This window comes from Lipophrys pholis (assembly GCF_963383615.2).
Source record: "Lipophrys pholis genome assembly, chromosome: 13".
Classification (NCBI taxonomy): Eukaryota; Metazoa; Chordata; class Actinopteri; order Blenniiformes; family Blenniidae; genus Lipophrys; species Lipophrys pholis.
Window position 1 is genome coordinate 182287 of NC_137632.1, and position 14577 is coordinate 196863.

Below are 14577 nucleotides of genomic sequence, written 5' to 3' on the forward strand. Positions count from 1 at the left end.
GTGCACGGACAGGACACCAACAACAGCTTGTGCAGCCCTTGGAGGGCGAGGTGACTCGCAGCTCCGACCACAGGGCAACGGGCAACAAGCAGCAAACAACTCCACAATAGTGGAAATCAGCAATATCGTGCCGACAAACCACACATACAAACCTGCGAGCGAGAAGGTGAACAGGGACTGAGCTACCGGTGTCACGTGACTCCAGAGACTCACGTGAGCCACCGGGAGTCACTAGTGACTTTGTTGTTATAATATTCTCGACCTGCGTATGCACAAGGATGATCATCCAGTGCTTAAAGCTCCGCCTCTGGCAGTCTGGAGGGATGTAGAGGAATTTCTACACAATACAGGGTATTTACTTATATATTTTTTTATATTTATGATAATTGTAATAAAAGTAAAAACAACCTGGACATTCATTCTGCTGAGACATTCTCTTTATAGAGAATATCATAACTAGTATGTATGAAATGTTTTTAGAAAACATTAGCAGAGACATATTTTGATAGATAATCTGATGAAATAGATGAATATAAACTGTCAAAGTAAAGTAAATATATCAAATGGACATGAGAATAAGATCCCATACACAAATAAATGAATGTACCATATTTTCTGGAATATAGGTTGCCTTTTTTTTTTCTTTTCTTTTTTTTACCCGTAGTGTTTGGCTGTTGGGACTTAAATTAAAATGCAATTTATGTTGAAATATACCTGTAATACCATCTGGGATCACGAGATATCCCTGTATGACAGCAAAATGCTGCCAAACCTCCATTAGTACCATATTTAACTGACAGAGCAAGAAAAATGTGGCCCAACAGAAACATCTCCACAGCAAAAATGATAAAAAGTAAAAATGATAAAACGTGCATCAGAACACAGAAGATCAGACTTCAAAAGGATCGATTTCATTGAATATGGTTAAAATGGTTTGAATAGGTCAAGCCTGTGAGGTCAGACTTTTTCTAAACACTACTATTTGAATCAATACTTCACATGTATATTTTTCACCCATTTGAAAATGTAAGAAACGAGAGAATACCCCGCCCCCATCCTATATTTTTATCTTGTTCATATTGTGTTAAAAGCTGAAAAAGCTTACGTTTTACACTGTATTGTAATCCGGGGTGTGCTTTTACAATAAAGATGTTGATAAATATAAATATATATATATATTTATATAAACCTGAACAACACGGAAGAGCTGGAGGAACAAATTCACGGGTGTTGGACAAGAATTACCTGTTGCATCTGAATAGATAAATATCCAGTTACACATCAACTTTTTTTTTCCTGTTTGTGAAGTGATTTTTTGACTTATATTCTGGAAAATGTTAATTTCCATTTGCCTTTATTTATTCAGGAGAAACACATTGAGATTAATAATCTCTTTTGCAAGTGTGTCCTGGAATAAAATACAGTAATAATGGTTACCATATATGAGTCGTTTAAAGTAAATAAACTTAATTCATAAGTGCAATCTAAACAACTATGAGTAACTTTTGAACCACATTTAGTTGCATTTTCAGTTTACTTTGATAAAATATCTGCTAGAAGCTCATTTTAAGGCAAGAAATGTAATATTGTAGTTTGTTTTAATTACAGACGGAGACATACATCAAACTCCTTTGCAGATGAAAAAGTTTGAAAAATAAATTAAGATGTGGATTTACTCAGTAGTGATATATAAGAGAAGAAAGTATCATACAATTCTTGAAAATATATTTTTTAAAGTACCTGGAGGTTTCATACTATTAAAAAAAACTAAGAACAGCGATGTATTTGTAATTAGTTTCTTCCACCATCAATTGTATGTAGGTTACTGAAAAGTGGTACAAAAGCACTTATTTTATGAATTGTACATGAAACATTTAGGATGGATCAACCAGCGAGTCACTCAGGGTTTTCTTTTCGTATGCCAGGACCCTCCCAGGTACGAGAGCCTCCGTCTGGACGGCCCGTCCAGGCAGCTGCAGGTGGAGGTGATCTTCAGAGGAAACTCCTCACAGTGCCAGCTCAGCTTCCAAGAACAAGAAGCCTACAGCCTCATTTTACACGCAGACATTGACACGGTCCAGTGCAAACTGGTGAGTGGCTCTGGAAAATGTCCTGGCATCTTTGGGTATCTGGATATATTGTTCACCACAGCTAGAAAACTTAGAATAAAGCATTCAGTTTGACCTTCACTGGTATCACTAGGGATGTATTCATACCGATACCAGTATTGTTATCGATACCGATACTGATATCAGTATCGGGGCATCCTTGCTTAACTCTTCTTAGTTTGGAATCAATGTGAAGAAATGAGGAAGATAAAACAAATCAGGAATTGGTGAATTCAATGAGTTGGTTTTTTGTTGTAGTGCCTCTCAATGTCAGGTCTTCTAGTTTGTGTATTTGTGGTTTGATTGACTCCAACGTGAAAAAAGCCAAGAATTTATCACATTTTCATCTAAAAATGTTGCTGAAACAAAATTAATTGATGTCAGAGAACTTGAAAATGTACGCAAAATAAAAGTTTCACTTATTTATGTACGTAAGGAAGTAAAAAAGCTGTTTGACTTGTTTTTATCCTCACAGGAACCGGACTTCATCCTTAAGAGTGATGAGGGGAATCCCTTTGTGCGGTAAAAACCTTTTTCCTGCCTGCAGACGTCTGCAGCTCGTTCACGCGCCTGTCCACCTCCAGAGCCTCACAAGTCAAACACGGTTCAATATTTGTTGCTCCTGTTTTGCACCAACAGGTTCCTGAACACACAGCCCGAGGCCGTCCAGGTCACCGTGGGAAGTGAGTCTTTCTCTGTGGACCCCGGATACAGTTTGACTCAGAACAAGACCGTGGAGCAGGGAGAGTGAGTACAAAGGAACAAAACACTCCTGAAATAACAACCTTTTCTCACTTTTTTAGTCATTCTTTAAAAAAAATCTATTAAATTTGCACAATCCGTCTGAATGTGTATTCATTTTATTACTTTTACCTATATAAAGAAGTAGAACCTTTACTGCCACTCATCCTTTTTCACAGGAGCCTCATTAATTCTGCTTAAATAAACAATGTTGGTACTTTTTCCACTTTGAAATAAACAATTACATCTTTAAGATCTCAATAAAAGAAAAAATGAAAACAAAACTTTTGTTGTGTTTTGGGCGTTGGCTTACATGACGAGGAGCTCAGAGCCACTGAAGGGGGAACCTTTTGAAAAGGGCTCACAAGGGGGAACCTTTTGAAAAGGGCTCACAAGGGGGAACCTTTTCACCTTCAAATGGAGGGAAAACTTTTCTGAAATGCTGCTGCTCATCACAGTTGTAGTAAATAGCTCCTCTGTGCATGTGGGTCCACTTGCTGCTGCAACAACATAAATGTCCCCTTTGTGGGACAAACGTTGTCTGATGGTATCCTGACTTATCGTAGCTTAACCGATTGGATCTTATCATAACTTAACTTTCCCCGGTTTCTCTATGGAAACGGGGGAAACGCATCTTTTCTTAAATGTTGTTAAATGGGCACCACACCCCCAGTAACTATAATAGTAACCATAGTAACATTCTGCACATGCTCAGTAGAGACGATCAGAACAAATCTTTCTCCGCCGTGTCATGACTCCCAGTCCATATTCTCCTGGGACTTGGTACTTTTATTTTGACAGTCACTGTAATAATAATCCAACTTTGTGGTTTTATTTTGACAGTCACAGTAATAATAATCCAACTTGATGGTCTGTCCTCTAGTCTGCTGTAATGACGTAAAGGCATAGCCCCCAAATGCACAAATCAGTGGCCATTTTCTAAGTGACAATCAATCAAAATGGACAAAGGGCAGAAAAGGAGGACGATGAATTTGGATGAAATAAGTTTCTGACGGTAGGACTGATTCAAAGATGTCTGTGACTCGTCTTCTCTTCCCCGTGTAGCTATCCATCAGTCAGCTGCAGCTCCGCCTCTAACAAGTGCTCCAACCTCAGTCTGGGCACGCTGGACTTCGGAGCGTCCTACACGTTCATCCTCATGGAGGTCGGCGATGCTTCTTCCTGCAGGAGTCTGGTTCCTCCCCGGGCCGTTCTCGCTCTCACATTCTGGGTTGCTCCGCAGGAATTGGGCAGAACTGTGGCTCACGACATGGTGGATGTGGAAGCAAACGATGTGCACATCGCCTGGCAGATTCCTCAGTACGTCCTCATCACGATTGGAGAGGTCATGTTCTCCATCACGGGCCTGGAGTTCTCCTACTCACAGGTCAGACATCACCTCTTTCAATTCCACTATAAAGGGATGTTCTCTATGTGAGGCTCGCTTTATTCCTCCACGATTAGAGCTGAAGTCAGTTTGGAGGAACTGTCGTCTTAATCGGCCTGAATAAAGTTATTTTGCAGCGCGAGGATGAATGGATGAAATGTGGGTGACGGGTTGACAGGAGGCCAACAAAATGACGACGTGGTGATGCTTCAGAAGTATTTGGTAAACACTCAAACAAACAAACATCCAGTTTTCATTCTCCAAAAAACACAAATTAGAATCATAATGAAAAGTAATTACAGAGAATCGACAAATCCACCGTTCATTGAATGACGTTCCCTCACAGCTTCTTGGTTCAGTTCTGAATCATGGAAACTAAATTTGATTTAAGAAGAAAAACCTGGAAGAAGAACCACTTGAGTTAGGGGAAAGAGAAAGAGCACTGTTATGTGGAAACTCAAAGATGTTACCTGTTTATCACACATCATTTCTTCATCGCAGCACCCATAAGGATTATTACATATCCTGCGTTGTGTTAACCTTTAAGATCAGGCTTATGTTGCATTCATGACGGTTCAATTACAGTTTAGGATGACAAACATTTCATTACACTTTCAGCTGTTTTTCTACCTGATTTTAGCATTTTAATCCTTATTTTCCAGCATTAATTAGACAATTTTGACATTTTAGACTAGAAAAGAAGAGATACTTTAATTCCAGAGGGAAATTCCTTTAAGCATTGCTTCACACCAAATAGATAGAAACAAAGTTGAATATCTAATAAAACTGAATTTTTTTAAATGTATTTTAAATACTAATATGTAAAAGGCTTAACGGTGACTAATATGTACAGAAAGGATGAAATGAACTAAAACACAACAAACACTGTTTCCAGGGAGGAGTTAATGAGTCTTATGACCACAGGAAGGAGATTTTAGCCATTTTATTTATTTACAAAGCAGTTTTGCTTGTTTTCTTTCCTTTTTGAAGCTCGTTTCTCACTTTAGCATTTTTCCCCCATTTTAGTTGTTGTGCCGTTTTTGTATTATTATTATTATTATTATTATTATTGTAAAGCCTTTTTTATCCAGGATATTTAATTCATTTTGAAAAGATTGTATTGTTGCAGAGTGTTTAGTGCATCTTGAAATTCTGCAGCCGTCTGAAGTGGTAAAAACCTGCTCTGCTCCCACGTGTTCTCTCCCTCTGCAAGACTGAATAGAGGGCTCTTCATTCAGCCTTTACAATATATTTGACGCATGAATGGGCTCTACAAATAAAGCTCTGTGGTGCCGGGGGGAGACCGAGGACGGCTGAGCAGCTCTGCTGTAAACAGCACAACTTTTTAGAAACACATTGATAAAAACAGTCGCAGAAAAGCTTCGTAGCATCTCATCAAGTTTTTGGGACATTTCACTGTATTTCACCAGAATGTTTCATTAAAAATGACTTCACGTTTAGATTGTAATCATTTTCAGAGTGTTGAGTGTTTGGTTTTGTGAAAATATAGATATTTTGATGACGTATGCTCGGCTCAACAAAAAAAGAAGAAAATTCCAGTTTAAATGTAAAGGTTAGTAGAGCACTGTTTTAGCGCTCTGGCCCACTCAAGATGAACTAGGGCTGCATGTGGCCCATGAATTAAAATATGTTTGACACTCCTGGTGCAGAGATCGTTTTGAAAAGCTGCACCGAAAAGCCACTGGCTTCCCTTCCCAGGTCAAATCAGCAGATTAAAATCCGATTTTACTTGGTCATGGCTTATAAAAACTATCCATTCAGATTGAATGGGGGTTTTCTTTCTTTTTTTAGGTCAATAAAAATGTGATTCTCGGCCAGTCATATATAGTAAAGTTAGTTTTTTAGGTGTAAAACTGACTTGATTACAGATGACATCATGCATAACCAAATACCTTTTTTTACAGTATTCAACATTAACCAAATCATTTTTTTATGAAAATACGAGGTACTCGCCCAGACAGACTCACAGATTGGGGGTTTTCTGTGGGGGGGGGGGGGGGGGGGGGGTGCATGTTCTCCATGTGGATGTGCACTGTGCTTTCCTTGCCTCCTCAGTCCAGATTGTGTGTGTGTGTGTGTGTGTGTGTGTGTGTGTGTGTGTGTGTGTGTGTGTGTGTGTGTGTGTGTGTGTGTGTGTGTGTGTGTGTGTGTGTGTGTGTGTGTGTGTGTGTGTGTGTGTGTGTGTGTGTGTGTGTTGCTCCCCATCATTTGCGCAGGACTTTTCTTTGTCCACGTGTGATTAATCGTGTGATTAATCAGGAAAGTGGAACATTCCTGTTTTTCTGGCCGGATCACAATGCTGGTGCTGACAAGCAGTACCACAGTTATCCTTTATGATCAACATCAAGTAGAGGTAATACCATAATACCACCGATACAATCCTGATATCTTCACACTTTGTACAGGTACAATGTGTTTCTGCACCCTGGAACCAATGTGGAGTGTGTATCCTCCGTTTTGATGTTTTCCCTGAGAGCTTTGTGTGGCGAGGCTGTGAGCAGTGTGACAGGAGTGCTGTTAGGCTGCGTTGCTCACCGACGGTGGGTCTCTGCCCTGCAGGCTCCAGCCAACATGAAGTCCGTCCTCCAGGCCGGCTGGCTGCTGACCGTCGCCTTCGGGAACGTGATCGTTCTGATCGTGGCAGAAGGAGCCGGACTGGAACAGGTACAACAAACTACACTCAGCGTTCAGGGCTTTCTTTTTCCTTTGAAATGTCACTTTTCTTTTTTCAGGTTTGCATCAAGATATTTTCTTAAACAAGGTTGTTCAATAATACTTATTTGCACTTAGAGAATAATCTCTATATTTATAAGTCATTATCTTTGTTGGTTCGGCCCAACTCCAGACGTAATTTACCTGTACGTCTAAAATAAGGTCGACACCTCTACTCCTACATACTTGTTACTTTAAAAACATTTGAGTACAATGATGAAAGTACTGAAAACCTAGTCAAAAACATAAAGTATCATGAAGTTGGGAACTCTTCATAGCACATTCATTGAAATATTTTTGAGAGTAAAATTAGGTAGTTTTTGTTTTGGATTTTGTGAATTTTCTAAATCAGAAAGTTTGTTATTTCAGTGGGGATGCACAACGATATCGACACAATATTATATTATATTATATTATATACAATATTATCTGCATATGAAAACAAAAAAAGAAGCATTGGCCAAAGGTCATCTGCCGATTTCTTTTTGTTTCTTTTTTTGGGGGCTCAACCAGAGTGAGCACGTCATGAGCCGACTGTCAAGGTATATTTTATAAAAAGGGGACGTCATTTTGTTGACGAGCGTGAAGAAGGGAAACATCAAAAATGTCTGCTGTGTGGAGTTTTGTTTTATTTGATTAAATTATTAGACATGTAATTGTGTGTGCCTGCCTCTTTAAGAGGTGAGGCGCACCCCCAAATTCAGATTGGAGCTTTTTTAGACAAATATTTGATAATAGTGGAATCTCAAGGGGTTTTAATTTGTTGTGGGGATTAAACCCTAAGCTTGAGACTTCTAAAGTGCAGGTCGGTCAGCCCAGTCAAGTAAACACAAGGTTCAATGTGGCAATGGAAGACATTGGGTTAGTAGATGTCTGGAGACAGACAGGGAAATCCTGCAAAAAGACACTACACATATTTGTCTAATCCACATTCGGTAGATTTAAGGATGGATTATTTTTTGATCTTTCCAAAGGATTTCTGGCGGGTTGGTGACTGCAGCATGGGGAGTAGGGACCCGTCAGACCATAGCCCTCTATACCCGCAACTGCATTTAGAACAATACCAGAGAAACACCTTCTGGAGATGAAACATTCATATATTGAATCATATGAAGGACCAAATAAAGAAAGATATTACAGAGGTTTTGGAACAAAATGATAATGTGAGGTTTTGCCTCCAGTATTGTGGGACACATGTAAAGCAGTGATAAGAGGTAAGATAATTGGATATAGTTCTCATTTAAAGAAAGTGACGCAAAAAGAATTCAAGCAGATTAAAAACGCAAGAACAAAAGCATAAAGACACAAATGATGAGAAGATCAGGGAGGCAAGAAGAAAAAGAACAAAATTAATGAGCCGCATACAAGAGATATACAGAAGAAGCTAATATTTACAAAACAGAAATATTATGAAGGCAGAGGGACAGACACTACATTGGTAGCATATAGGCTGAAAAGGCAGAGAATTCAATTAAAAACCCAATGACTATGAGCTTTGAGATATGATTTAAAAAATTATACTCACAATCACAGTTTGACAGAACAAAGATGGAACATTTTTTCGAGAAGGTTGAACTCCCTAAACTTACCAATGTAACTGAACAAGTAACTGGAAAAGAAATGACTGCAGCCATCGCTCATCTTAAACCAAGGAAGAGCCCCGGACCAGAGTGGTACAGGGTGCTGGTACTGGTACTGGTACAGGGTACTGGTACAGGGTGCTGGTACTGGTACTGGTACAGGGTACTGGTACAGGGTACTGGTACTGGTACTGGTACAGGGTACTGGTACAGGGTGATGGGGTCTCATTGGTCCCTATGTTGCAGTCAACCTTTAATTGAGTCCTTAAGAGGAACATTACACCCCCCTCCTGGAGGGAAGTGGTAATTTCATTTATTCCAAAGGAGGGAAGGATCAATGTGAATGTGGTAGTTCTAGACCGATCAGTGTTTTGAATCAGGACTATAACATTTCCACACCTATACGAGCCAGTAGAGGACCTGTTACCACCGATCATCAGCTTGGATCAAACAGGATTTATACGTCAGAGACAAACCAAGATAACATCAGACGGACCTTACATGTAAGAAGTCACATGACGGACAGGAAGTTGTCAGCAGCACTAGTAGGGTTAGAAGCAGAAAAGGCTTTTGAGTGCGTAAATTGGTCTTTTCTGTTCAGAGTTTTGGAAGAATTTGGATTTCACAATAGGACATTTTGACAATTAGGACAATACAGGCACTTGATGATAACCCGAAGGCAAGAATGAACATCAGTGGAGCAGGTTCAGACCGGTTTACGTTGGAACGTGGAACAAGGCGGGGATGCCCCATGAGCCCACTCTTACTTTTATCAAGCCCCTTAGTCAGTGGATTAATCAAAATAAAGATATTATTGGAATATGTATGAAGGGAGCAGAACAAAAGATTTCCTTATTTGCAGACGATATATTGTTACAGCCCAAAAAATCTCTCATACAATTATTTTCTCTAACAATGTGGATCTTTTTCAGGTTATAAGTTGAATGTTTCATAAACACAAATTTAAATTTTTAATTACAACCCCTCAGAAATCGTAAAGATGAGTTATAACTCAGCAGCTCTAAGCTGAATCCATGAGGTATCTGGGGGTTGATATACCTAAAGACCTGTCAAAATTGTTCTCAATCAACTTTCCGCCCCTGAAGAACAAAATGAGAGAAGACATGAGGAGATGGGATTCAAAAGCTTTTCTTAATTTCGGGTCTCGTATTGAATCAGTAAAAATTATGATTCTGCCGAGATTGTTGAATCTCTTCCAGGCCCTTCCAATAGAGTGTCTGACCAACAGCTTCAGGAGTGAGAGAAACTTATATTGAGATACATTTGGGAAGGGCGAAGACCAAGAATGAAATATCAGAGGTTACAGTTGGCAAAAGATAGAGGGGGTGGGGGTCGCACTCCCATGTCTGAAAGATGACTATGTGGCTGCACAACTGAGACCATTAATATGTTGGTGTAATCAGAATACAGGGCAGGATGGAAGGAGATTGAGGAGGACATGACGGGGGAGTTCCAATTCAAGCAGCAGTAGCAGATAAAGGGCGAAGGAATAAGTTAAAGGAAAATGGAAAGTCTCGGGTTGCTTTGCCACTGATGCTGTGGAAGAAAGTAATGACTGAAAATCATCTGAGAGAAGGTTTGAGATGGTGTGCATACTGCACCTTTATGAAAAATGGGGAAGTGAACCATTTTCATGACTTAAAGAGACAATACAATTTGAATAAGGATGATTTCTTTAGATTTATACCGGCTCGTCATTATATTGAGCAAATTAAAAAGAAAGTTACACAACACCAATGGGACAATATTTTATCAAAGTGTTTTTAGAGGCTTATACTTCGGACCCAAACCAAAAAAACCATCTCAAGACTTTATCGGGGTTCTACAACAAAAGAAAAGCAGCTCATTGAATGTTGAACAGGAACGGGAAGGAAACTTGGATGTGACTGCAGAAGATTGGGAACAGTTGTGTAAAACGTCAAATTCAAGACTATGGAGAGAGTTTGGCTGGAAAAGCCTCATTAGAGTTTTTATAACGCCAACTCATCTGCATGTTGGAGACAGCGCAGAGCCAAGAGGCAAATCATTTCCACATAGTCTGGTCCTGGACAGTTTTTAGGCCTTTTGGAAGGAGGTTTCTAAAATGATTCAGAGCATCTTTATGACAGACATTCCATTTGAGGCAAACAAAGTAACCAGGTATATTGTCCAGGTAAAGTAAAGTAAATGACCGGTGCCAAGGCCTAAAAAGTTCTCAAACAAACAGTTTCTGGATGTGTAATGTTAATGTCGCCCCCTCTTATGGGCTCACATTAGCCGTGGGTGAATTAGCACGGAAGCTAATTAGGCCTCAGGGTTTGTTGATGTTCGGCCATGAAGATGGAGGTCTCCTCCGGAGATGAGAACCTCCTCCTCGCTCCGTTCTCCAGGGTCATTTGCAATCGGGCCGAAGGTTGAGGTTGTAGAGGTTAGCCATCACTGCCCGGTATTCAGCCCGTTCCTCTGTGACTTCCGGTGTGTCGTCCTCCAAAATCAGAATTGGTGACCCCGATACTGGAGCTTCCCTCGGCTCCCACAGCCCTCTCGGATGATCAGCTCCTTGGTCTGGTAGCAATGGAGACGGACTATTACCGGTCTCGGTCGGGAGCCTGGTTGTGGTTTGGCGGTGAGCGTCCTGTGGGCCCGGTCCAGTTCAGGAGGAGACTGTAGGATCTGGTCACCAAGTATCTCTGCCAAAACTTCAGCGAACAAACTTGTGGGTCTGGGGCCTTCGATTGATTCGGGGAGGCCGATTATCCTCATGTTATTTCTGCGGCTGCGTGGCTGGCTCTGTTGGCCTCTAGCATGGCGGCTATGCTAGTTAGCGGTGTGTCGCCATTAGTCACAGAGGCGTCTGTTTCTGTCGACTTTGTCGCCTTGGACATGTCTCTGTGCTGGTTGAGGTTCAAATGTTAGTTACTGCACTCGTAGCAGATTGGGGTTTTGGCGACGCTCCCTATCCCATGTTCACCCAAACCGGAAGTCCAGATTCTGCTTCTTAACAGTGATATATTTCCTTTATCCCAGGTGATGCTTCTTATATACTTTCATGCTTTGTTAAAAAGTTGTATTTTCTCTTTTAAGGTAATAGCTTCTTTCATTAGTGATGGTACCCGTACCCGTACCCGTACCCGTACCCGACTCACCTCACCTCAAACTTCACTACAGGTCCTTGTTTATTCCCTCGTTTATATTTGTGATGTGCAGGTGTCCAAACGTGTGTCAACATGTTGGAAAAGAAAAATTAGATCGATCATCGGTCCGTAGATATTCAGCAGATAGAATTCCTCAGCATCGTGGAAAGGAAATTCCTCCTCTCTGCTTCAGCATTTGAACGCATCACGATGAGTCAGAGAATTATGAACCAATCAGAAGCCACCTTTCAAAAGGTATAGACCGCATGGAATCAATTGACCAATCACGTTGCTCCTTACTGGGCGTAATACAAACCGGGAATCATTTGCTCGTTGTTTACTTGAGACGATAATTCACTATATTTTGGTGAAAAAAGATTCATTAGATAAAATTCGAGGGTGACGAGTAGTGATGGACATTATACACATACAGTATGTTAGAGGCTTTGAGCAACACGTGTGCTATTTCTTCATCTGTCTTTTCTGAAAATTGACCGTCCAAATGACGGCTGGAGGGTCGCTGCATAAAATTATGGTATCACATGATCATAATCGTTATGACGTGAAGAAGGCGACAGGAATATTGCATTGGTTAGAAACAGTGAATAAACCTGACTCTGCACATTTTCTCCAGGATTGTACAGTCTGAGGGGAGGCGCCGCCTCACCTCGGCTTTCAGTGCTGGAAACATGTAGTAAGAATATTTCAAAACGGGTTGAGTCATGCTGAAATAAATTGAAAACTGTTTGTTATCTTAGTGGAAGGAGTTCGTCCTGTTCGCCGGCCTGCTGCTCGGCGTCTGCATCATCTTCTCCATCATGGCTCACTTCTACACCTACGTGGACCCTGAGCAGCTGGACAAGCTCTACCTGGAGGGGGATTCAGGCAAAAAGGAGGATGACGACGACGACGACGACCTAGTGAAGATGAAGGAGTACGACTCGCACCAGAACCAAGCGGACAAACAAACCAAACTGTAACTGAGCACCCTTTTCATTTTATCTCTGTGGAATTAAAGTTTGAAGATCCTCATGCATTTCTTATCGGTTTTAAAGTTCAGTATTTTGGACGTTGTGTAATCCTCCTGTTATTCTCCCGTTGTGTAATCCCCCAAAGTATTTTCAACGTAAAGTACCTCAGTGCTTCTTTAGTTTCAATTAGAAAGGATATATTCAAAAGTTTATGTAATCAGGATTTACTTTCATTTAGTTTGTTCCTGTTTTGCATTTATTTTACCTGCTGGGTCTGATTGTGTCACAAAGACATGTTTAATGCATATTAGTAAATGAAAACATCTTTTTAACCTTTCTAAACGTTAAATCCAGTCAAATTGACGAGGTTTAACCGAGAAGCAAATAGATGTGTGGGTGTGGATATTTGTAACCACATTTATTTGTAAACTGAATCTGATCATGTGTGATGTGTTTGGTACTTGCATACTGAGACGTGTGTCCTTACAAGAACCTGTAAATATTCCTCCTCAGACATTTCTCTCATTCAGCTGCATTTATGCAGATATCTCTCTCTCTCTTTTTTTTTTTTTTTTTTTATGAGCAATGAATCAATTTGGGCTTTGTATTCTCTTGTTGTTGACTTGCAGGTTCTTTCTTATTTTTTTGTTGCATACTCTCTCCTTATTAAGTAGCTCTGCAGTACAGCTCTGATTGCAAGCAAAACATAACAGGCAGTGGATACGACCAAGCTGGAGAAATATGGGCCTACCAGTCTAAACCAAGGGCAAAAAAGAAATCATCAATGATTCTCTAATAAGGTTAAACAAAAAATAATTCAAAGTGTCAAAATCCACTTGGAGCTCATGAGGAGGTATTTACAGGTCCCTGTAAGCGTCGGGGACATCTAGCTTCTGTAATGGAGGTACAGCAAACTTTATTTTTCTCAAAGAAACTGAACATATTCAAAAAAGAAATTAACTAAAAGAGATAGAAATGTGCAATTTCACACACCAAAATCAATACTGTGTATGTATGGTTTGTTAAAATCATGAGTGGTGTACATATTTGTTGAATTAACACTATTTCTTACAGTGTGTGATGAAACAACATTGATTTCTTAGCCTGTGCTGCCAGACCTCGATCTCAGAAAAATCATCATTGTAAAGGTAATTGTTAGTTTTTACACTAATATGATGTCGGGTTTCAAGCATTTTGAAATTTTAATTGAGATAATTATGGCCTACAGTTAAAAGAAATAGAAAAAGGTCATTTGGAGATACAGCTGCTGATGCCCTAGAAGCTGAAATTATAAATGAACTGATAATATGTATTGAAAAGATATTGAAGTTTCACTGCTTTTCCATTTTATTTACATTATATTGAGACGCACCAGTAGCTTTAAGATCATTTGTGGGAGAAAAATCTCCTTATAAAATTAATAAATGCTAAATTTGAGGTTGCATTATCCACTCCACTTTTCATATTGTGACATCTTTGCCGCTCTGCCATTGAAAACTTCTGTGATTTGCTGTTGATGTGCTGTAATGTGAAAAGAAAACCAAGCGATGTGATCCTGTTCTGTGGCTGTTCTAGTTTTTATTCAGGAAAAAGCAGATGTGTTGCTGCGACTTGTGTTTTAAACTTTAAAGCTTCAGCTGGGGTCTAAAAACACAACAATTGTTTAATAACTTTTACACAAGACATTTTATAGTCACAAAACTGAAGTATTATCACCATTATGTACTATTTATTTAAGGGAAACACGGTGGCAAAAGATGTGAAACTGATCAGAATTGCACATATTTCATGATTTATTCCTTAAAAATGTGTCTAAATGGGATAAAGGTCTCATTTTATATCTGTACAAGGTTTTGAAATCATGTTGACATATTTAATCAATATATACATTAGGGTGGTCCTTCCAGAGAGGTACATTTTCAA

The 14577-nt window shown here is 39.8% G+C and overlaps 1 protein-coding gene across 1 annotated transcript in view; it reads left to right on the forward strand.

Moving 5' to 3' along the window:
* Positions 1–14213, forward strand: part of slc15a2 (solute carrier family 15 member 2) — a 32107-nt gene extending 17894 nt beyond the window's left edge. Inside the window, exons 16-22 of the mRNA XM_080477821.1 lie at positions 1926–2090; positions 2584–2630; positions 2748–2855; positions 3915–4014; positions 4093–4236; positions 6817–6921; positions 12442–14213. Of these exons, the coding sequence (XP_080333947.1) occupies positions 1926–2090; positions 2584–2630; positions 2748–2855; positions 3915–4014; positions 4093–4236; positions 6817–6921; positions 12442–12663 (891 nt within the window). The 3' untranslated portion in view covers positions 12664–14213. The remainder of the gene's footprint in view (positions 1–1925; positions 2091–2583; positions 2631–2747; positions 2856–3914; positions 4015–4092; positions 4237–6816; positions 6922–12441) is intronic.
* The last annotated feature ends 364 nt before the right edge of the window (positions 14214–14577 follow it).